We start from the raw sequence: 25,440 nt of genomic DNA, 5'->3' as shown, positions 1-25,440 counted from the left end.
GTTACATTATCCACACCTATGGGGGGAAGTTCTATATGGAGTATCGCAGTAAAATCCTTTAAATATGACAGCTATTCAAGAAATAAAAAGCAATTCTTACCCATCGTGACGGATCACTAATCAAATTAATAAAAAGGGTTGACAACTTTGTCCTCCGGACTTCCTGTGATGTTGCACAAGACACTGCCATGAAGCATTCAGCACAGGCTTTCCTAACTCCCCACACATTATCAGAGCAGAGCTGGAAAAACCTTGGCAGCTGTTAGGAACATAGTAAGTTTGCAAGTCTTAACAGGCAGTACTTGTTTCAAAGCAAGTTGGTTTTTTACATTTATTTCCCTCATACTGGTTCTCTGCCCTCATACTCAGATGTATTAGTGTAACATTTGCAAGACAAAGAACACACATTCAGTAGCACCACCTGTTGTTGCTAATCAGTTGCTCTCATGCTACTTATGGATACAGATACGGAAAATTCACCTGTCTGAAGAACACCAAGCCAGTATTAACTTTCTAACCTGATTTATGTCCAAAAAGCGCCCAAAAAACCCAACTCCAAAAATACCCCCAAGCTCAGATAACACTATCATAAGATAAAACCTCATCTCTACACCATTCTTTTAAAGCAGACAACGCTGAAAGGAACAAAACCATAAAAAACATTGGTGCATTAGTGTTTTACCTACCAGAGACCACTTCAGATTTTTGTAAGATTCTTACTGAAATGCAAAGGAAGAGCATCCTCAGAAAGAAAGAAAACCTTTCTTTTCCACCTAAAGTTCTCATTGTTAAGATTACCAGTCTGTGTCACCACCTACCCTACAAAGCAGGACCTGAACTGCAGAGAGGAATAAGGGAATGAGAGAAACACTGCATCTGGTGCAAGAGAAAACAGGTTTGAACAGAACAGTGGTTTTACTAATAAAACTGAAAGCACTTTGAAGTTGCCCAGGTGCTCGGGTTTTTGGAAACAGTAATGGTAAGGATGAAACAGTGGACAGAGTGCAGGTGAGGCAGTCAAAGACATGCAGGTCGTCATGTGGATGCCTTTGCTTCCAACAGGCAGAGTGCTAAGATGTAAACTATGCAATGACTGCTGCTATAACTGTCCTCAGTTACTGATGTTCAGCTGTTCCCACTTTGTGCAGGAAAGTTTTCTGGACTTTGATTTTGATTTTAAAAAGCATTTATTTTACAAAATCAAGTTTTATCTAAAGCCATGCTATTTTCTGTTATGGAAAGAGATCCCCAACCATCCAGCCACATGTTATTGCTTTCACATAAAATAACCACGTTTTTATTTCATAGTCTTATTGCACCCTCTACAAAATTTTAATCCAAATTCATTATATTTATCACTAAGTGGGGATTTGTCAATTTATATCCCCAATCAAGAAACACATGGGATGTAAATCTGCACAATGACACTTCACGATCAAACAGCTTGAATCACACAGTACCTAGGGAAAAGTGCAGCAAATGCTGTAAGAACATAATAAATACCCTGAGGGTCACACCAGGCCTACCTGTCCCAATACCACACCTGCAAAAGGCTGCAGAGCCTCTTGTTGAAGTCATGCCTGCATTTACACTCTCTCCACAGAAGTCCCCTGCTAATTCTTGGCACTGACTTACCAGCCTCCTCTGGCCCTCAACAAGCTCACTGTCCACATTCTCAAGAGGAAGCTTGAAGAACACCTCAGCAACTGTCAAGGCTGATTTCTGCTCCCTATATCCCTGTTCATGTTTCCAAGCCTAACAATATCTACCAGCTCCCTGGACCTGCCAGAGGAATGGGGGGCACTGTTAAGGATCCTCTGCTCACTGCTCCACCCAGTTCCCTGCTTGACATTTTGAATTTGTATCTCTTCCCTTTATTTGTTATTGCCCAGTTTAATTTATTTACTCTGCATTTCTGACGCTTTCCCTCCTTTGAAGGAGGGCTGTGAGGCTTTGTTAAAGACAGGAAAACTGACTTTAAAAGATAAAATCAATGAACAGCAGCATTAAGCAATGCTGTTTAAAGAGACCACATAAGCCTCGCCACTTTTAGCAGTCTATACCCCCCATGCTCCTCCTGTATCTGCAATCTCTCATTGTTTTTATGGACATTAGAAGACATATTCTTGCCTACTTGTTACCCAACGTATTTTTGAACTTGCAAATACTCTCTGAAAAAAATACCTCAGGCTGTTGAGGCAGTCTGGTTTAAACCCTTCTCCTGGCCCTAGAACTGAGTAACCCTTAGCTCTAGACCGTCTGACTTGGCGAGTAAGTGTGCTGTAATCACAGTAACTGTCTTCAAGATTTTGTAACTGTCAATCGTAACATCATGTCAGCAAAACTGAAGAGTCACAGCTTTTTTCAGTCTCTCCTTACTAAAGGGCTGTAGCAGTTGTCTAACCATTTTAGCTGCCCTTCTCTGTACCTTGTCCAGCTCCACTACTGACTTGTATTAAAAAGAAAAAACCTTTAAGAAATGGCTTACCAGCATTTCTTCAGTGGCTTGCTGCCCAACCACACTGCAGATATCTCCAAAATTGGCTGCACATACCTTGTAGACAAAATGCAAGAAATAACCGCTAAGACCATAGCTTTAATACAGCAAACAAAAATCAAAAGAAAAATTTAAACAGCTTTTAAAACTAAAAAAATAGGTTTCGGTGCAAATTCAATATCAGCCACTTCCGCATTCCATCAGTTCCCATGGTTTAAAAAAAAATTAAAAATTGATTTCTTCATTTCAAGCTTAATCAGCCTTTTTTAATCATGAAAGAACCACCCCAGAACTTAAATGAAAAGGAAGGAGGATAAAACACATTCAAAGTGCTGTCAAATGAAAGCATACAAGCAATTATCAATTAAAATAAGCTATGCAATAGCAGGGTGAAACCAAAACACAGCCTCAGCACCTAAATACCATGATGGAATATTGGTTTATTTCATCTTAATGAGCATCTTTAATCCCATCTATGTGCAGAGATATGAGCTCAGATGGCTGATGCTGTATCAGTTACAGTTGGTTCACATTTTTGTGGCTACCTACACAAACGTAAGGACAAGCAGATTCTTTCTTTGTTTCTGATAATAAAGGTAGCGACTCTGGAAAAAAGTCAGTGTCTTTTCAAATATACAATCTGTGGAAATGCAAGCTACAAAGAAACCCCACAGCTTTCACTTATATCACAAATTAGATATAGCAGGTAAAAAGGCATTTAGACAAATGCAAGTTCTGAGTTCATGACACTCCTTTCACAGATAATCCAGACCAGATACTGATAATTCATACCTTACGAACATGAAACATTCTGCAGTCACAGCACATCTCACAAAACCTAGGAAGAACAAGTCTTTCCGTGATGTCCTTTCCCACCATGGAAGCCATTTTGCACATTATCTAATGGCAAGAGAGACATGAATCAGGGACGCTTGCACAACACACAATTCTGCATCAGTTAAGCAGATGCTTTTTACGTTTACTTTTCAGTCTAATGCACATAATTTTACTGAAAACTGTGAAAAACACTGAAAAAAAAGACCCCATCTTTTGAACTGAAAAGGTTCAGCCGCTTCTGCAAAGGTCTTTTTTTCTTTTTACCATCCCTCTGTCATGATGCAACACAGCTGTAGAAAACATTAGTCTTTCACCAAACTAAATCAAATTCCTAACTAATGGAGACAGAAGTCTCAGAAATTACCTCATATCTTACCAGACTTACCAAAAAAAACCCCAAAAAACCCCCCAAAAAACCACAACAAGTTAACAGAAATTTATTGACAGTTAACATGTTTAAGTGACCACTACAAGTTTTGTATGATTTAAAAATTACAGCACTCCATATTGGACATATGCAACTCCCTAACATAAAATTACCAAAAAAGCACATCACACCAAAGAAAGTGACAGCTTTTCCCTCTAACTGCTCTTTTATTCTGATTTTTACTAAAACTTTTTTGAAAAGAAGGTAATCTAAAATAATTTTATATTTCACTTTCCTAATCACATCAGTAGAACAATTTAAATTAATTTTCCTATGTAACAAATTGTTATTTTTCTAACCTCTAAGGGGTCAGTGAGCCACAGAAGCCTTTGTCAAGATTCAATAGCTTCAAAACAATGAAGATGGGTAAAACAATTCTGCTTTAAATTTTATTCCCTTATGTATTTGTAGGCTTCTTCAAGAAAGTACTAGAGATCTGGTGCCAAACGCAATAGTGCCCAGCCTGCTGTTTACAAGTCCAGCCACATTATGAAACTAAAATATTAAATGAGGTTTCTCTCAAGCAAAAATAAATAAATAAATAAATAAAATTGCCCAGCAAAAGCATCAACATAAAATTCCAAAAATTCAAGGGAAACATAGGGGCACACAGCTTCTGACATTTCTTCTTTATAAATTAACTTACTACTTTGCTTACTATTTTAATTCAACATAATAGTTTTTAATTATTATGGGTAAGACTAATGCAAAGAAGAAAAACACCAACCAATCATGAGTTAATCAACTCCGATGCTTATTATTTTGTCCAATAAAACAAAATCAATAAAGAGAATAAACATACAACAAAGACCAAAAGAATTCAAGCATTAAAAGATTTTCCACTGATGGAAATTTTCTACATATGCAATTTAAACTTCCATAAAACAAACAAATCTGGAAGAACTAAAAATCTAACAAATAGCAGGTTTTACGAGTCAATAAAACTAATCCTGTGCACTGTTTTATCCAGTGGAGTTTTTTTTTTACAGTATACATAAGCTATTAAATTTAAATCTAACCTTGAGTGTAACACAGCATGTAAAAAGTTACAGATTAGTTACAAACAGCAATATCTTTAATACCACATGGTGTTGCATCCTAGCAACACACTACCATCACCGCAACATCAAGTATTCAAGCAACCTTTATACTATGTGCTTTCATATTGCTGTTACTTACAGCCACAGCTTCTGTCTTCACATCGTCATTGCTGTCTGGAGCTGTCAGATCTATCAGAACAGGGCATACTTTGGTCTCCACATCATATCTCTCTATGAGTTCTTGCTCCAACAGAACTAACAATGCTGCCTGGCTTGTTTTTCTTACCTATTATAAAAAGTAAAAAATTGAACCAAGGAATTTGAAGACAGTTTTTTTGTTTGTTTGTTTTTTTTGTTTAAATACGTGTCCTGTATTGTGGAAGCTGTACCTATATACTGCAACACACCTATACCAATTGCACTCAACAAGAGGACAAGTGCTCCAAAACCATTTTTGCAAACACTTCATGTCTGAAAACAAACTATGTTTGAATGTAAGAACACCTGCATATCGTAAACTAAGGCAATGCTATTATAAAAGTGTCCACCCATATCCCAAAACACAGGACAGCAATGTCAAAAACAGTAGTCATGGCAAAGCTCATGCAAGAAAAGCAGCACAACTACTTAGGAGTAACAAAGTTCTAATGAATGTGAATTTTATTAAACAAACCCTGTCCAAGGTTAAAAAGGTTTGGCTGACAATGCATAATTGCATTTCTTTTAAATGCATTTTAAATTCTGAGAGACAATTTTGCTTAGTCCCATCTAACAAAAAAGACTGTACAAAAAGAAAATAACCATTAATAATTGACTTCATATGTGGCTAAACCTTGCCTCTCAAAAAGTAAGTTCATCAAAAGAGAAAACATTACATAAAAAAGAGACCGTATGCTGTAATGCAGCAATTTTGAAAACACCTTTGAGATCTTTGTTTCAGAGTAAACCAGCCAAATGAATTATGGAGTATCAACAGAGGTTAAGAAGAACAGAATCACTGATCTGCTAGCAAGAGAATATCAAGCAGAAGTATGGTTGTCATATTACACATGAATTAGCAAACCAACTATTAAGAAAAACAGGTTTTAGTATCTTTTTAATTATGGAAAATCTGGAAAGGGTAAGAAAAAAAAGCAAAAAACTCAGAAGCCCAAAATATTTGAAATAATGTATCATCTAGGATTCGTGTGGTCTGAAATGACGTATTGAATACAATACCAGATAAACGGCCTAAAATTAGAACAGATCACGTATTTACAAATAGCTTATTAGCCACCTGAATAAGACACTTACCTGGTTATTCTGGTCTGCGAGGTATCGTACCACAATAGGCAGTAAGTACTTCGAAAAAGCATACGGAATTGAAGGTCTGTTTTCTTGACAGAACATAGCAATATGAGGTACCTGTTCCATCAGTTCTGCTCGCACTGTTGGCTCTGTCAGCGTCAAAATAAAACCAAAACAAGGCACAATAAATGTTTACAAGCATACTGCCAGAATAAGCTTTTTATAGTCCTGTACATACAAACTATGTTCTCAAGTGTTCATATCAGCATGCTTATGTCAAGCTTTATTTTGAAAGGAGCCATCTTTTTGCAAAACCAGCTACAACTACACTCCGTACTGCTAAACTACTAAAAAGATGGGTCCTACATTCTCAGTAAAAAAACAAGAGATATAAGAAAGCACACCACCAAACACTATCAGAGGAGTATCAGAATTTGTCTGAATTCCTTACAAGCATCACCTACTTCTAAGAAACCTGCTAAGCAGAAAGTCAACCCATCATTGGGACCACTATGAGGTGAAACAAAATGAGGGGTGCTCCTGGCCCCAACCTCTCATGCAGGAAAGATCCCACTGAGCTGGACAACCAGCCACACCCACCAGCGCTCTTCTTCATTGTTTGCTTTTTAAGGCTACTGATACTTTCATCAGATGGAAAAGGTCCTGCATCTTTTCAGTTACTTCTGTTAAGCCTTTCAGGTATATTTTTCAAAGTTAGTGACTACTTTAAAAAATACTTAGTTCACTTTTTAAATTCAGAAAACAGTGCACTGCTTGAATGAGTCCTAATCCCCACAGAACATGCACATCTATTTGGGAGATAAGAAGTGAAACAAGAAATACAATTGTAGATTAAATTCCAACTCATAAAAAACCAGCTCCAATTTAAGAAGTAGGTTATTATCACATGCTTGATAGTCCACTTGTCCACAGAAAAAACACACCCCATAATTTCAGACTGAAGTACTAAGTATTTCTGTCCTTTCAGAATTTGCTGAGATCTGTAGTTACTAATAGAGAACTGATTATCTATAAAAACACATAATGAAAACTTATCAATTACGCTTAAGTTACTGTTCACAGGATATGCATGCCCTACTAAATTTTTACATATGAATTGTTCAGGTAAAACTTAATGGTATGACGAGAACCATCTTCCTTGGAATACTTGGAATTAACACGATACATTAAAAATACAATACTAGCTAGAAACATGTAACTTGCATTTGCATTTAACACGGCCAATGCCTGCAGCACTTGGCTTTCTTGAACACTGGCTACAAGTGACAGCTTAGGCCTGAATAAAACAAAACAAAGATAAAGCAAGTATCACGCTGTGTGCAGTCTCTACTTCACTGAGGACAATGAGAACAGAACAGGTCATAGCACCAAAAGTAATGAGGAACAATTAGGGTGGGCAAAGAGGGATGAAGGGCTGAGAGGTGAGTGACAAGGAGATAAGACTAGCAACTAAAGGGAAGGGATACTGGAACTTGCTGGACAAGAAACTGGAACCAGGGCCCAATGCCAGGGCTGGAGGGACTCACTCCCACCTTTCCCATACGGCTATTTCAAGACATGACCAGGACATGATCTAAGAGTACAAGAAGCTTGTGTCACAACACTTATCACTAGGATCTTGTTCTTGCTTCTTAGGATTCCTGCCTCATTTCTTGCAGTAGACAGAAGATGACTGGGGGGTGGCAGGGGCAGAGAGGAGGGAGAGTAAGGAAGATAAATTTGGCTGAGGCCGCATGCTTGGCAGCTGAGCATCTTAACTTGTTTCCAAACTTGCTTCAGGCAGTTCCCACCCTCCCAAACCCAAAACTTGTGGCTTCCATTATGCCAATTCAACTGTTCATGCAGCCAGACAACAAACCATATCAAAGAACTGATTGGGCTGACACAGCTTTTGCCCCACCACAGCAGCATGATTAAGGAGCAAGAACTGGCACTTAGACTGGCTTCCCTGTGCAATCACACATTTCCCTCAAGTAGCAGAACTATCTGATGATGGAAGCAAGCAAGTGATGGTAAGAGAAGGTACTGGGACTGCTTACTGTGATCTTACCATCAAAACAGAGTGAAAGAAGCAAAGTGCTGAGAAACCTGATTCATTCCTTTGCCTAGCATGAAGCTGTGCAAAATGCTCAAGCCAGAAGCTTCACACAGTAACTGTACACTAGTCATCTGATTGCAGTCCAAACTCTGTGTCTTCACTGCTGAAGAAATACCACCACTGCAATCAAGGCCAACAAGAGCTCTGCATCAAACGTTTCAAGAGCTATGTATAAAGCTTTGGGCACTAGGCACTCAAAATGGGCAGACTGGTTCAACTTGATACTTCTACAGTTTACCCATCCACCGGTAAAGTAATGGCAATACTCCCTTTCCCCAAATTGACTAGGTTTGCTGTGAAACTGAATTCATATATTTCTTTATGAAGCACTCCAGTAACAAAGCAATGAGTACCAAAAAACATAAGATCCTTTCTTCTTCAGAACAGAGTTCATCTATCATGCAGCACTTAAAGAGAGCGGCCACACTGCTTGACAGTATCGAAGAGCTGCTCAAGTAAAGCAAGCCCCCTTCTTCCTGAGCTACTAAGCAAGCTTTGGCTTTGTTAGGAACACAGATGAGAAGATGCAACTAAAGATTTGAAAAATTCATGCCCAGGAATGAACAAGAACTGTAAAGTCACCTTCCCTAACTTTTAAGTACACGGCTCTGCAATCTTAGTAAGGTCAATTAGAAGCAACAAACAAACCAGCACTGTGTAGGTGACTGGCCGCGTAATGTAACACTGTAATTCACTATCAAAAAGCACTTGTGCTGTCCTAGGGAATTACTGCTGCTATGCAAGAACCTGAACCTTAAGCTTACCAATTTAGATAAGAGCTCAATTCCTCCAAATGCTGAAGCATGTGTTCCAGTGTGTACTGAATAGAGCCTAGTCTTACAGCCTGAAGGGGTTACAGTAGAGCTTAGAGTTTTTTTTTTTTTTTTTTGCATTATGTTTCCTAAAGACCCAAGCAACAATGCCAAATACATCCACTAAAGATACAGCACTTTCTCATTCCTTTCATCCATTCCTCAGCTTTGTCTTTAGCTTAGACAGTGGCAGCTCCAAACACAGATTCCAGCAGGCTTCAATACACAGCAGTGTCTGCCATTTCAGTTTAAACTTCTGTTTTATGGTTTGGTCATCACCACAGTGAATGGAGCATGGCAGTATCTGTCAAAATTATTACACACAGCTTCTTAAAGCATAAGTTCATCCAGCTGGGGAATACATCTGTATTATATTTCTTTTTTGCACTGTACAATACAGTCAGGACCAGGCTTTCACACAGTACAAACAAAATCTGGGTGGAGAATTTTACTTCATATCAAGACTGAAAGTTTCTATTTTAGGCACTCTGGAAAAATCACTGTGTACAATTAGGTTCTCCGTAACATTTGCTTGGAACAGTATTTTTCCATTTGGCAGAGGAATTATTTTTAAATGCTGCTCTTTTCAAATTATCTCCTCAAGGTACAAGTCTATGCCTTAAAGTAACAGCTACTAGAAAAAAACCCTGCAACTTGTCAAAACCAAAAAAACTGAAAAGAAACATTAATATAAAAAAATAGATCCAAGAAGCAAACTCCTACTTGTTTTTCTCATGTGTTAGCACCTTCATTCTATCAGGCCTTGTGTATTCTCTAAATACAGAATTATACTGAAATGAGTTTTAGAAATTAAGCAAAACTAAAAGAATTACAGAAGAGAGTGAAAATAGACTTCCATTTCTTCTTTTTATGAAATACATTCGAGAAGAAGTTGCCAGAATGAAGTGACACAGTTCTACATCTCTCAATTTCCAGACCACATGAAACCAGCAATATATTCCGTCCAGCAACTCCAGAATCTGGGCAGACTTTGATCTGCACACACGAGCCCTCAGTTTTAGCTATTTCATGAATCACCATTTAAATCAACATCCCAAACTGACTCCAAAATCTAGTTAACTATTCCTTCACCACCCATGAAAAAAAACATTTAAATTTCTCCTAGAATTTTACAGCATATGTCATGTAAGTAAAGTGCCAAGATTCTCATCTAGCTACTTCTAGTACATACACTTAGCTCTCTTATATTAGTGTGTAATGTTTATTTCGTCCCTGCTGAGGCTTCATAGTTCACTCTGTATTCCACTTCAGCTACAAGGAAGCGAAGCACCACAGTTAGCTGTATACTGGAAATGAAAAGGCAATTATTGCAGAGCTGCACAGTATAATACCAACTAATTGCTCCAGAACAGTTATTTGTAAATGAAGTAATTATACCAGAGCCAGCTCACAACTACATCTATTTCACAATACCTTATTCTGCAACAACATGCAGTATTTAGAAGAAATACTACAAAGCTTTCATTAGAGCAAAATGAGCATTCTGGAATACTAGCAGCAGTCAATTTCTCCTACATTTGTGAGGGGCTGTAAGGTTTTTGCGTTTTTTATAAGTGTATACGAAGAACAACTACTGGTGATGTTAATGCTGCTTTAACTGACAATTTTGATGAACATTTTAAGTACACCTGAATATTAAGAACATTAATATTTGTTCTTATTAAGGGTTGTGAGTAAGGAGTAAACATGTCAGTGCATAGCTTTGCATTTACACCTTCATTCTTTTAAAAAATACTTTGGTGAAAAGCAAATTAAAATATTGGTTCACACGTGCTAGAGAAAAAAACAAGCAGCACAGAAAACACCTTCATGCTTTCTCCCCTATACAGATCCCTGTTTCTGTATTCAGCCTGAGTATAAGGTCCACAGCATACTAAGATGCCAATCTGCCAATGGCATGGCAACAGTACTGGATTCGTACACGTCTAGTCTCAAACTGAACATTATTTGCATGATCAAAGTTCAAACAAATTCTACAGTTTATAAACTAAAGCTTTTTATCTATCCCCTTCTTTCCCAAATATAACTTGCCCTTCTCCTGTTTTTCCTTCTAGGGTCACCCATATCCCCCTCTCGATTTCTCTCATCTCCTGTTTCATCTGTCCCTACAACTTTCCTATGTTTTTTGAAGACAAAAGAAAATCTGAACAAGTGAAAATGCACTGTAACCAGAGTTTTCTCCCTTTAGCTTATAAGTCCATCAGAAAGACTGATGTCTCTGATGTGTGTGCTGCTTCAGCAGTCAGGTTCTTTTACTAACTAGAAATTGACTTCATTACTGAGTGGCAGAGCAAAGAGTAATCAGAGAGGGTAAAGTCACCATTAGTCATCCATCAGAAGCATAGAGAGAAAAGAGGATCACAACAAGCAAAGGAAAAAAAATTCTTAGTGTAGTAGGAGATGGGAGAAGACGTATGGAAAAATACAGAAACATGAAGATGCAGGAGGGGAGAAAAAAAAAAAAAGATGGAGCTATTAACAGATGGGAAAGGAGAATATTAGCACTTCCATTAATATTGCTTACATATGAAGATTTTGTTAAATTAAATACTATAATTTGTGTTATTTGACAGGTATTGTTGGCATCTCTCACTATACCAACAGCAGTAATTGAAATGGTCTTACTAACATAGGTTAAGCACACCATTAAGTAATCAAGGTTGTGAGGCCATCCACATTAAGCCCGATTATACGGCTTCAAAACTTAATGACCAATTAGTCTAATAATTGCTTTTTTAAATCAGTTTGTTTTGCAAACTGCATTCACAACTGATTCCATGAAGTAAAGAGACTACCCTTCGTTCAATAGAAAAAAAAAAATTCTAGCTGGATATATTCAAGCAAATAAGCGTCGGACCTCCAGGAAGTGACAGTCTTTTTCCCTATTTCTTTAGAAAGATACCTATATGCATCTATTTCATAGTAGACCAAAATACCACATAGATGTTAGAAATGTTAGAAAGATACAGACTTCCCTCTAAAAGAGCCCTCAAAAAACTAAATTTAAGCTTCTAGCGCCTAGTTTTGCAAGCACACTGAGCAAAATGCCAGTAATGCAATAATTCTGGCTGAGGCTAACTTTCAAAGCCAGTTAATTGTATTTGTGTGCACAGTGATGAAGCCTTATATCAGATAAGCCATTCACAAGCTGGTACCAAAAAAAAAAAGTTTGCATAATACTAATTTACTCAAGTGAAAAAGACAGACATAAGCTTGTTCAAGCTCATATAAATCTGCGGCTAGTCTACATTTGAGAATGAAGGAGGGACAGCTGTTTTAACACAAAGATAAGCACTTTATAACTAACAAGGGTTTATGTGGGATACATTAACATTTGCTGAGCACTGAGCTTCCGTGCCAAGCTGCTTCTTGGCTCCTATAAGTTCAAAAACACCACAAAAATATATAAGTAGGAAGCCATACTGAACACCCCTAAAGAAACAGAGAAATTACAAAGTGATTAAACAACAGATTCAAAAGTTAATACAAGGTAGCATCTTTCTTACCACAGCTGTAATTATTCTAAGGAACTCGCTAACAAAGACAGTAGTGAAGTCCAGAGTTCAGAAGGACTGAAAAATACCCAAACCCCACAGCAAAATCATAGACTTAGGATTAACACCCAACTACAGCAGTGAAGACAAACACTGAAGAAAATAAGCCTTCCAAAACTGACATTTGAAGAAAAAGTGTCTCTGACAAGTCAGGGGGTTGGAGGTGGCAGATTACTCCCCACCTGCCACTGATGGGTTTCCTCCACTGAACAGCTGCTCTGTACTGTCACTTGAACACAGCAGGACACGGTACCAGCGCACAGCAACTCCTGTGTTCCGTCAGCACTGGGAGCAGCCAATATCACCTGAAGTGGATATTTTTTCCCCAGGAGAAACATACCAGTGATCTTAAGGCTGCAATACCACATGTAACCAGGAACTAATTCATTAGAAAGAGTCCAAACTGCCCTGTCCGAAGACCCACTTTGTATCAATTTTATGTGCAGTTACACAACAGTAGTCGGAACCCTCCTTCACAAAATCCATTTTACTGCAACCTGCACAGTGGCTGTTGACAGAAAGACGTTAAAACAGCACTTGGCATTCTTTAGGTATAGGCAATGCTTAATTCTTGCCCTCTTCCAAAGAAAACGTCATAAATTCTTGATAATAGTAAGATACTACTCAAAGAGTCTAAATGAGTTCCCACCAAAAGCTATTTCTTTCAGAACATTTTGTCAACAGTTTTTTTAAAACTGGTTTTAGAGCTGATATTTGCCTTTGCCATGATGCCTCAAAAAATTTAGGTCATGGCTAGACAGTTGGTATGTCAAGGTCTGTGTCAATCATACCAAACCATAATCTCATTATTTTTTCTGCCCTCCATCCTACAATTGTATTTGGACCCAGATATTTTTCAGTAAAGAATAATTTTTATTTCACACTAATGCAGCGTTTAGCACAGAGATGACATTTAGCTTCTTAAAGTGTTACCACAGTACATGAAGAATAAAAATAATTATTGTTTTGAAATTCTCTTGCTCTTAAACACAGAAGTGCCTGTCTCATCGTATTAAAGAGTATTAAAATAATAAAAAGAAAAAAAAAAACAACTGCCCCCCCAACAAAACCCCAAAACAAACCAAACCCCTCAAAAACACGAACATGTTTCTTTTTCAGGCAAAGAAGACCTTGTCTGAAAAACATCAGCCCAACTACAGGACTTCTGAAGTTGCAAGGTATTCACAGGACAGAGGACTGCTTAGGCAGCTTTAGGGCAGTTGGTATTTCTAGCTCACTGTTGTACCTGTATTTTAGATAACAGCAGCAGAAGCACAAAGAGAGCATGGCTATTGTGTGACCCAGGTACATTCTTCAATTCAAACCAAATTATACCAACTACTGCCAAAAAAAAGAGAAGTACCTCGCTTTCTGTGACTTGCTTTGACAAGAGAGTACAAATACCTCCAAATATTAAAAAACAGGTTTAAGACTAATGTGTATCACCCACTAGAAATGAGAAGTCCTGTACACAGTGTGACTTCTCAACAGTGTATTTTTATTTATTTATGCATTTAAATATTAAGGCTTGACTCCAGGATGGTTTTAACCACATAAACATCTGGCTCTAACCAAGCAAGTCAAAAGGCACAGATACTCTTATTCCAAATTCAGTTGTTTTTTTTGTTTTACAGAACAAGTCGGAAAAAATATTGTAAATGGAAAAAAGCATCAAATAAGAGAAAAATTAAAAACAAGTCTAGTAATAGCAACCTTAAAAAAATCCAAAACAAAACAAAAAACCAACAAAAAACACTGTGTTGAAGTCTGAATCATAGTCAAGCACATGTACTACGATGACACAAAGCAGATGTAGTACCCTCATGAATTTTCACATGGTTTAAAACACAAGGATATCTAATTATCTGTCTTACAGAAACAGGCTAAGTCCAGCACTGCAACTGCTTGAGGCATGAAACTCACAGTTTAGTTTGCAGAAATTTAATTTGTGGGGCAGCTGCAGAATCCAGTGCTACTAGTTTGGCAGATCTGAGACAACTCCTACAATGCAGGAAAAGCCTGAAATGCTGCTTTTACTGACGCTGAGAAAATATCAACGCTAAATGAAAATGTACTCCACCCTTGTTAAAGGAAACAAATTTATTTGAGCTCAATTCTTGGCTTTCATTACATATCTACCTAAACAAACTTCAGTTTGACACAGCTGGTCACCAATGAAAAGCCTAAGGCTACGAAGTTGCTACACAAGGCCATTCTACCCTGGACACATTTGTCCTATTTTCCAATCTTGAAATGAAGCCTCAGAAAGTTTCTGATGCTCAAAACTGTTAACATGATCACACAAACAAGCATTGTATATACAGATTTCAGAAGCAGAGCTTTGCTAGGAAAGCACTCTAAAAACAGTAGCATGCCAATGTTCTCAATTAAAGACATTTAATCTTAAATGAATAGTGACTTTTTTTCCCCCTCTTAAAGAATCATTGGAGAGACACTCAACAAAATTATGTAATACTTACAACAGGCTATTTTTCCTGGCTAAACAAGGACATTCCCTCAGAAAAATAAAAACATGCATTTTAAATGAAGACAGTAATGACAGTAACAGAAATGAGCAGAATACCTGTTTACCCTTGGAAAGCATATGTTTGTGCAGTTCCAGAAGGGAGAAAAGCTAACAAACATCAAACAGAAGAAACATTTTCTTCTCATACAAGATTTAATACAAGTTTCTCTCCATAGCACTTCTACAATGACAAAAGAACGAACTTCAGATCTTCTCTGATGCTTTTGCTGCTAAAGGCTTCCTTCTGGTGCTTCAATTCTATCAGCCATACTGAAAGCAACCCCTTAAATTTTTCTAGAGCATCTTCAACTTGGAATTTTGTTGCAGCTCTGTCTACACTATTCTTCCCTTAATCTACTCCCCCTGCTGCTTTTTAAGCACTCCGTTTCTTTCACATTTCACTTGTTTTTTGTTAGTCTCCTGATTTTGCCTTTTATTTCAAACACCCAGTGGTCTCAATATATTAATGAGCAAAAGCCCCTCTACACCTGTAGAGCCCTCCTACTCATTACTTGTATCTGCATCTTGTTTACCAACACCTGCTGCCTTTCTTACCTTCAAAACTGGGCCCCCCAAAAGGGACCACGGGAACAACTTCAGCACTCAAATTCTATGAAGACTAATTGGGAGTTTTGCACAGATGTTTTGCAAGCTTCTTTCCAAGGCGAGAAATTAATCTTTATCTACAAGGCTTAAATAATCCTGTAGATAGCTGAGTAGCCAAAGTACATAATAAAAGTTACTAAAAATGTACTGATGGGAAGTGGTAATCCTACATTTCAAAGTGGCTTAATTCTGTTGAGGAAAATAGTAAGGAAAAAAGTCATCTTTGGAGGGATGATTTAGTGAAAAGAAATTTTACAGTATTTCACTGCATTTGCAGAAGCCTAGTTTGAATACTGGAGAAGGAACACATTGGTACTGTGCTGAACACAGGTTCAGCAATTCTGACTTTCGCTCATTAACCCAGTAAATTTTTAATGCTACCTACCTGAATCATCAGCTAATCTGCTGATTCTCTCCAAGACAGCAATACAATCTCTCTCATCATCACTGACTTCCTTCAAAGTGTCCAGCAAACTTCGAGCCACCATTTGCCTAGTTTACAAAAAAAATTGAAAATTAGTATTGTGTCCAGAAATACAACCAAAACAAAAAGTTGTGCAATCATAGAAGTTTCTTAAAGAAAACAGCAAAATTTTACATAGGTTCACTTAACTCAGTAAATTTAGTTAGTGCTGCTTTGGGAGTTCTTAATTCTCATACCTGGAGTAATCCTAAAGAACTGTTAAATTTAAATGTAATATTAAAAGCATCCCTTTGGTTTACAAGAGTAAGGGAATCCAGCCACAAAGATAAATAATAGAAACCACCTGCCGACTGAGCAAACAGGAGCTGAATGTTAGGAAGTCAGTGTCAGCCTTCCATCCTCACCTCTGAATTCCCTAACTTGTTCCATACAAAGCAACACAACACCACAATTGTCAGAACAGCGTTAAGCAGAATTATGAACTTATTTCACAAACAAAAGCATGAACACTCAAGCTGGAGATTTTCATACCAATGGTGATGTTTAGAAGCTAAACATCATTTGAACGCTATATAGTGCAATGGGTATATACTGTGAAAATAAAATGCACCAGTCCATGTGTGCCTGGGACACACATTAAGCAAAGTAAAAGATAAAACAGTAAGAAAATATGAAACAAATCAGAATAATCTGACTTACTACTGCACGAGAACATTTTTTTAAGGGTTAACCTGTCAGTGACAAGATATAGTCAAATGTGGGGTTTTGTCCTTTAAGGTTCTGCTGCAGCCTATGTTACAAAGTCACACTCATCAGTCACCTAGAGAGCCCTAAACATTAAGTTTTTAAACAATACAGCAGGCAGCATGCAGCAATCAGCCTTTCTCCTCAACAACAGTTTGCAGTGGCATGTGGCTGTCTCTAACTCTTTTTTTCACCCTTTTGGATAACGTAGGTGGAACATCAGTACAGAGAGCTAAGAGGAATATCCCAACAGTGGAATGGTCCAAGGAACAGTGTTCAACACACTGCTAGCTCTTGTACTGCCCCGGACCAATTTATCAAAATGCTGAAGCAGCAAGGGTCAAGTGCCAGATATTTCCAGAACAGACTAGCGGAAACACTGAGGATGTAGCCTAGATATAAGCACTGCTGACAAAGAGCAGTGCTATAGACAAGAGTAGAAACATAGCTAAACTTGATCATATTCACTACAAACAGTGAATGTGAAACAATGGTCACAAACTGGTAAGAAACAGATGGTTATGTTCCTAGGGTACAGGGGAAGCTTGAGAACTTCACAATTCCATGCAATTGCAGAAATGCAGGAAGTTTCCATGAATTCCCAAAGTTAAGCAGACATTTCCATTTTCTTAAACTGAAAATCACTAGTTTAAATGTTTCACATTGGCCATTTGCAAAACTATCTTAAACTAAACTGTTTTGACATACAGATGAACAAAATCATCTAAAAAACAAACTGCAAAACACCATTTGCCTTTAACAAACTTCCTCTCAGGATTTTCAACTTGTTAAAAGTGCAACATCTCTCAGCAGAGATCTTGATATGCAGTTGGAAGTTCAGCTATCAAAATCCTAATGGAGGGAAACAGACTACATGACACACTAACCTAGAAGCAGAGTTGACTTGGTCTTTTAAAGGGCTGGACAACTCTGAAAAGAGAAGAGGTACAGATGAAGCATATTTCATAAACCAGCCAGCCTGGATGCATGTGTCTCCTACATATTAAGCAATCTTAGAAAGCGAGAGACAAGTCAGCTGACCCACTGAGTTGGTCTCAGCAAGTAAGCAGTCACAGTAAACAGCACTACATCCCCTCTGGCTCCTGGGGACTACGGAATAGCCCCCTACTATGCTGGGAGTTTTGAGAAGACTTTCATCTCCTCATAAAGCTTTGTTAGCAGTATGCTGAACTGTGGTGGCTGGATCCCACAGTAAGTCTTTGCTAGTTCCTGTTAGCTGGACAGACGGCTATGCAGAACTAGCCACCTTGTGAGCTGAAGGCCACAAACCTTCTGCTCAAGAGGAGGAGATGAAAACACAAATCCTTACCTGAAGTAGATATGACTTATTTATTAAATCCACTCAAAGCTAAGAAGGGACATTTAACTTTTTCCCTGGATGATGGCCAGGGAAGAAGATGGCCCCCACCTGCAATCAGGTAGTATTTCCTTCTTTCGCTTGTAAAGAAATCAATGTATCTACTTTTACATTTAGCAGATTCCGGTTAAAAAAAAAAAATTACAACAAAAGGCAAAAGGGCAACAAGCTCATTCTAGAAAACCTAACTGGGTAGGCAGCCAGTAATGACAGGGTAACCTATTAACTCCATCCATCCAGTCTTCTGGGAGATGGTGGCCACTCACGACCTCCAAACGTTATAGGCTCTGACCTAGTTCTGCCACTATCCCCAACAATCTGCCAAAAGTCTATTTGCACCTTGGAGGCACAAGAAAGACACAAAGCTAAACCTACCTCGCACCTGCCACAGGCTGAGAGCTAGCATGCAGGCAACTAACGTGGAATGACTTGAGCCCTGCAAGCTCACATTTTAACATGCTCTGTACACAGGAGATTTGAAAGTAAGTGAGGTCCCTAGTGCCCTGTCTAGAAATCTGATCTTCCTTCTCATGCAAGCGTTGGCGGTTGAGCTTTGTAGCCTACAACAGAGGACTGCAATGAACTATCAACGTACAGGAGCATAACATAAGGCAAGCAGTAGCTTGCCCATCAACTTGCCAGGTGAGTACCAGGTGAGCATTTGAAAATTGTAACAGAGCTCTGAAGGATGACCTGTGTGGTCTAGACACAAAAAATCAACAAAAATAGGCAAACATGCTTCATGCTCGAGAGGCAAGGAGATACCTCTTGTGACAGGGAAAAAGAGGAGCAGCAGGTTTTCTCTAGAGATAATGACAACATGTCCCCACAAACTGCATTCTAACAGGGAGACTCTTTCAAGTACCTGTGACAGAAATGTGACAGAAATGACTCCACCAACATTAATGATGACAATATAAGTGATTTAATTGGCATACATTCTGTTACTGTACATTACTCCTGGTTATCAGGGCATGATTTGAGACTAGGATTAATGGTTTCTTGCCATTTCCCTGCTGCCATGCTTGGGTTTGTGCAGTGCTTGCCTCTAACGAGATACCAAGCTTCTCTAAGAACTTCTACCTTTACACATTCTCAGTGCCAGCAGAGTCGTCTGTCACTGCAACAACTAATAGAATTGCATCTTCTTGCCCATTCAGTCAGATCTCACACCTGATTCCTGCAAGTCCAAAGAGACTTTTGCTAGCTGCTCTTGCAAGAGAAGCTTCAAATCAATAACCCTACAGCTGTGAACTCTCAAAGAAAATTATTTACTGATCATACGTGTCTTTGGTATACAGCTGCCACCTAATAATGCATATATTTATCCATTAAATAGCTTACAGGACGAAGGAAGGGCAGAGGTCAAAGGCTGGAATGGAGCATGAGGTACAAGCGCTTCAGCTATAACGTGCAGAAGCGGAGGATAATTAGCAAAGTTCAAGTTTTCATGAGCATGCATGGGGAGAGCTTGTCCAATAGCAGAAAAACTGATCCCTGCCTTCACGTCCACATGCAGGGCCCATATTTTGAAGGCTCTGTGCGTCCATGCATAGTTAGGATTTGCAACTATATACTCTGAGAAGAGCTATAAATATTTTTGCTTGGCTCAAACTCTTTTTATACACTCCTTTAACCTTATCTGGAATCAATACTGGGAGTTCTAAGTGGTATAATTACAGTTTATCAATCACCATAATTAGACCCTCAATAAATTTCTACTATAGAACTTAAATCAGCTCATCTGCAAAAGGACTGCATTTAGCTAGTAAGCATACATTAAAAGGAAAAAAAAGAAAAGATAAAGGAAAGATCATTCTTTCTTCACCTATTTTTGCAGAATTTCTAAATCAAATTTGACATTTCATATTCATATAAGTGAATTCTGGTAGTAGTAACTTAGCTTGGCACTGTTTTCCCCAATCTCAGAAGATATTCTGAATAAAATCCCAATTTCAAAGTCAACATCTCTGTACCCTTTCTAAGAAGAAAGGGTTAATATGCAGAGCTACATTTAGTATTGTTGAAGTAATTAAGACTTCTCTCAGTGCTTTGAGAAAATTTTGTTGTTTGATAGTTCAGATTATGTCATTTTAATGTACACTTTTAAGGTAAACTTTCTCAATCTATATTGTGAAAGTTAATTTATTTAGTATGCATGTATCTGCAAATATGTGGGCAAAAAATGTGTTTTGAAGTTTGTTCCATTTTTACTAAATTTTGTTCTTTGACATACAGTGGGCTCAAAAAGACCGAAACATGAATACAGAGTAAAGAGTTACAGATTCGGAGAAATAACCTAACTTATCCTAAAATGATGAGAAGCATCCTAGCCAGAATAAATGTCACTACAATTTCACCTGTATGGTTTTGGCATGACTTGGCATTTCCTTATTTTCAGGACTCAACAATATTCCAAAACGAAGTTCATACTGGACTAGGCTGCACAGACAGAAGGAAAGTAAGTAGGGAGGAAAAAAAAAAAAAAGCAGCTGTGGATAACCAAATTCTCAGTTAACATGTTCATTATAATCTGATCATATCTAAATGAAAATAAGACAAGGTAATTTCTTACACTTAAGGAAGGTCTTGATAAGATTCTCCACATCCCACCAAAGCTGCTGTGTTAGAGAGGTTTTTGATACGCATTACAGCATACACGGATGAAGATAGCATTCCTCTGTTTTAGTGGGGATGCTTTCTGCATGCAAGTCCTACTCTTTGAATACATGGTAAAGTGACATCCTTGACTCAGCACAAAGGAGTGGGAAACTGGAAAGGCTTATGGCATAGCTCTGCTATATCTAAAAATTCAACATTACCTTTAATTCCTTTGAAAGAAATTAATTTAACAGTTCCTGAAAAGCTTCATTCTGTAATACAGCATATATTCGAAAAACTTCTAGACTATTTTCCAGAATCACAGACATGTAAAACCAAGGTTGACATTGTGACTGTCACTAAAACCATCATCACCACACATGGTGCAGCCTCCTTTCTGATCCCAGTCTCTCTTCCATCTGGAGTCTAGAAGGCAAGAAGGCTACCTCCTAATGACCATATCAGAAACCATGTCCATGCCATGAAGTCTGAGGAGCACATCTTTTAGCCAAGAAAGACATGTAACCCAGAATGCTTTAGGCCAAATCTTCAGCTACGCTGGAGACAGTACACACACCTACACTTAATCCCTCTTTGAGATGCAATATATCCTCAGTTACCGCTCAGTGCTGCTCTATGAGTATTTTGAAGCTAAACTATTTCAAAAAACTATTTCAAAAGACATCAGGTATTCTCCTAAAGGAAAAGCAAGGAAGTGCTTCAGAACACAAAGAAGCACGGGAACTTAAAACATACCTACAGTGATATGTAGCTACAGTCTTGATAGCAAAGACTGATCATACTGATGAATAAGAGTCTGCTGCCAAGATCTGCTTTGGTTTGAAAAGAAAGTGCAACAGCCTGATCAAAAGGAAGGGCCTGTTGTTCAGGAACTGCCTCACTATTCAAACAGATCTATTGGCGAGTGTTGTATACTTCTAAGCCTTCTTAATGAGGAACAGAAGCAAGTTAATGGCAATAAAGCTTAAGAAAACCCACAAAGAATTTTTCAAATTAGAAGAGACAAAAGCTGTGCTCCAATCTGCACCAGCATTGTTTTTTGAAGCAAAGAGCAAAAGGGAATTCTCCTCCATGCATGCATGCACGCACACACACCAGTGCTACCAGACACAAGGAGACCTTGTGTTTCAGTGTGATGGTCTTGGCTTCCTGCCCAGCATCTGCTCTTCCTGCAATAGGATATTGGATTATTAAGGTATACACTAGAGATCCTTCTCAAATCTGGTCTGGAGGCTGCCTCTTCATTAATAAAACGATAACCAGAGTCCCACTTGCCTTGGTTTTCAGATACAAGAGGGGTAATTTACTGTAATATTTGTCAGGTTTCCCTCCACTCTTATAGACTAAGACAAAAATCTGTGGTACTGATCAGCAACACTTAAACCGTGAGGATGCAGACCATAACATGCCAAAAATTGTCACACAGCAACTCCATCCATCATTTGGGAAGCTGTTAAAGGATTCCTTACCTCATCCGCTTTTTTTCAGTTCATCCTGTCAAAAGTCATATGTTTAAATGAAGAAGCAATTCCTATTTGCAAGTTACAAGTCTAATCTGCTAATATTTCCTAGGATGCAGACACAGATCCATTTCCAACTTGGAGGAACTGGCTTTGGCCTTCAGACACAAGCTGAAACATCATGAATGCTCAAGGAATACACTTAAAGGAGATTACGCTTTTGTAGTAAGTGTTGAAAATCACTTTAATAATTCAGTATAATCATACACTGCAAAGGATACATACGTAGATGACTAAACAGACAGAAAATGACAATAAAAACAAATGCAAAGAGAAATAATACTTAAAATGAAACTAATTCTTTTTCTAAAAACAAAATAAAACAACTGCATACTAAAAGCAAATTTATCCATTTAAAGAAGAAAAAAAAAATCTTACTCTAATTTACCCAGGCTCAATGATTATATTTCAAGGGTTTGGGCATCTATAATTTGAAGCTTCCCCACAAATGCAGGTTCAAGGTCACAGAAACAATCTAAACATTATTACCTCAATCACAATACAAAATAATGTGAAACTACACAAAAGCAATTGCATGTAATTATACCATACTAGGAGACATAAATTAAATTACATTTAAGCTGTATATTCTTATATTTTCCCTATTAAATGCTCCAGTTCATCTCTGTCTAGCAAAAATCTCTCCAGATGTTCCTGAGACTGACTAATGCTGAATAACCATAAAATGCCCGCAATAGTTACTCACTATCACTTATAGTGATATAACTGCTACTCACAGTTCTATCACTAATGGCTATCATATTCTATTTCTTATGCTATGTAACACAGTAGGCTTACAAAGAGAGCTAGGAATAAACGATATGTTTATACCAGGAAAAAAACTGAAACCAAACAACCCAGGGAAAACTACAGCTTTTCCACCCATCTTCCCCTGCAGAAAAGCACAGGCAAGCACATGATGCATAAAGCTGGACAGCACCATCATCATCAAAAAGATTTCAAGCTTATACAGGCCCCACACCCCATGCAAGCCATGCTGAGAGACTCAGCGAGACAGTTTTTTCTTAAATGGACAAGTAAAATATTAGAACCACTATTCTTGTTTAAAATTCAACTCACACAACTTGAGTTACTAAGTTTGTTCTCCTCCCTACTGGCTTTTATTATATAATTGGTACCTACAGCCCTAAAGGTTCCTCTTCCCTCCCCATGAAAAGTCAAACACATAAGAACTCTCTCCTGGTTGGCAAATTGCTGATTTAATCTCAAATTGTAAAATACCACAAAAACTTTGGATTTTAGGAAAACAGCTTCAAAATCAGGCCATTCTATAATTGTTACCTTAATTTCAATAAGAACAAAAACCTTCCAAATGGGGTATGTTCATACACGTAGTATGGAATTTTAAGTACACTTCACATGACTAAAGTTAAGCACAAAGCTAAATCCTTACAGAACCTGGGCCACGAAAAACAGAATAGAGGTTAACCTACAGGGTGGTTGATCACAGGCTTATCTTCTCCATACTACTGAATTAAGAATTCAACATAAAAGCACACATGCTTTATTAAAGATTTACTTGGAGCCCAAACTAAACTATGCAAAAATAAACCAACAGAAAACCTCAACCTTAACATATTTTATACATTTCTGTGATCTTGCAGCTGTTTACAGTTACAATTAAAATAAATGCTGGTTTTGAATTTCTCCGTTCCATTGCAGAGTGTCTGTGTGCAGGGGACAGGGTGGGGAGCGGGTGTCTGTCTGAAGTACGGTACAGTACCTGCGCTTTTAAATGCAACAACTAGCTTAATGGCATTACAGAAATAAAAAGGGGAAAATACAGACCACAATACTAACTGGGCAAGAGAATATTTTCACCAGTTTTTCACTTTCAGTAACCAGAAGCAGCAATACTCAAACTGTAAACTAAGGATGAAGATTACCCTTCCTGGGTTCTTCTGGCAATCTATGGTACTGTTCATTATCCGCTCCTGGCCTCTCATGAAGTATTCGCTTAAAGTCACCTTCCACACAGAGTTACGGATACAGTTTACTATAATCTTCTAGTCCTGTGTCAACAGGAATGTTACCATCCAGAAAAAAACTAAAAGGATGTGGTCCAATTAATGAAAAAGCTCAAGAAGTCCTGAACTACAGTTGCTTAAAAGGTAAGCATATGTTTTTCTGTTACCATTAATATTTTGCTCTCTGTAAGCAGAAGCATCAGCAAACAAAAGGAGGAGTGGAAACTGAAGACTTCAGTGAAGTTTTTTTAAAATTATTTGTATCTCATGCAAATTAACTTCAGTCATATTTTAAACGGATGAATAGTTTGCATACTGTTAGCCAGATAGGACATTCAAAAAGCATACCTGTTAAATATGTTCTCACTTGCAGCGTACTTGTCCAGTCTTCCCAAAGGCGTCAACATTTCATCTTGTGAGACAAAGTCCAGGGCTGAAGGTATAATAATCACATCAGACTCTGAGCTGTAGTCATCCACACCAACTATCAGAGACATCAGAAATATTCCTTATAATCATGGTAGTTTAACACTAAAATGATGTCTGTTGTTGGCCTGAAATACAGAAGTCTAGGCAAGGTTCCACTGACAACATATTTATCAACTGCCCTACATCATTCCCTCTAGATTTCCCCAACCCCCCTAAAGCCTTTTCTACCCAAGAGTGATTGAATACATATAAATTGGACTACATTATTTTCTCTAAATTCCCAATATGATATTTCACTAAACACCCAACATTCATATTTTTAGCTGACAAACAGTATTTTTATACCTTATATTAAGCAAATTAGCTAATTCTAAAGTCAGCTTTTTGAAGACACATAGACTAAACTCACAGCAGCAATTAGCCCAGAGATAGAGTTAATACAACATCATCTATCAGAACAAAAGAGAAGTTTTTTTAAAAGGGAAAAATCTAAATCAAGTGTGTTAAAAAGTTCAGATGTGTATTGCTATATCTGACTACCAATTAAAATAAGCACAATTCACCTATTGCATAATTATTAACCAGCACATCAATAGGAAACTTCACAT

At 37.8% G+C, this 25,440-nt stretch overlaps 1 protein-coding gene across 1 annotated transcript in view; it reads right to left on the bottom strand.

The window, feature by feature from the left end:
* PPP4R1 (protein phosphatase 4, regulatory subunit 1) overlaps positions 1–24,887 on the bottom strand; it is a gene marked incomplete at its 5' end in the record, with an annotated part of 48,521 nt that extends 23,634 nt beyond the window's left edge. The window contains 7 exons of the mRNA XM_010081973.1: positions 101–259; positions 2,489–2,554; positions 3,290–3,397; positions 4,941–5,087; positions 6,095–6,237; positions 16,113–16,219; positions 24,752–24,887. Of these exons, the coding sequence (XP_010080275.1) occupies positions 101–259; positions 2,489–2,554; positions 3,290–3,397; positions 4,941–5,087; positions 6,095–6,237; positions 16,113–16,219; positions 24,752–24,887 (866 nt within the window). The remainder of the gene's footprint in view (positions 1–100; positions 260–2,488; positions 2,555–3,289; positions 3,398–4,940; positions 5,088–6,094; positions 6,238–16,112; positions 16,220–24,751) is intronic.
* Positions 24,888–25,440: the final 553 nt, after the last annotated feature.

This window comes from Pterocles gutturalis, unplaced genomic scaffold (assembly GCF_000699245.1).
Source record: "Pterocles gutturalis isolate BGI_N339 unplaced genomic scaffold, ASM69924v1 scaffold8209, whole genome shotgun sequence".
In the NCBI taxonomy this organism is placed as follows: Eukaryota; Metazoa; Chordata; class Aves; order Pterocliformes; family Pteroclidae; genus Pterocles; species Pterocles gutturalis.
Note: the sequence above shows the minus strand (reverse complement) of the source record. Positions and strands in the feature narration are given on the sequence as shown.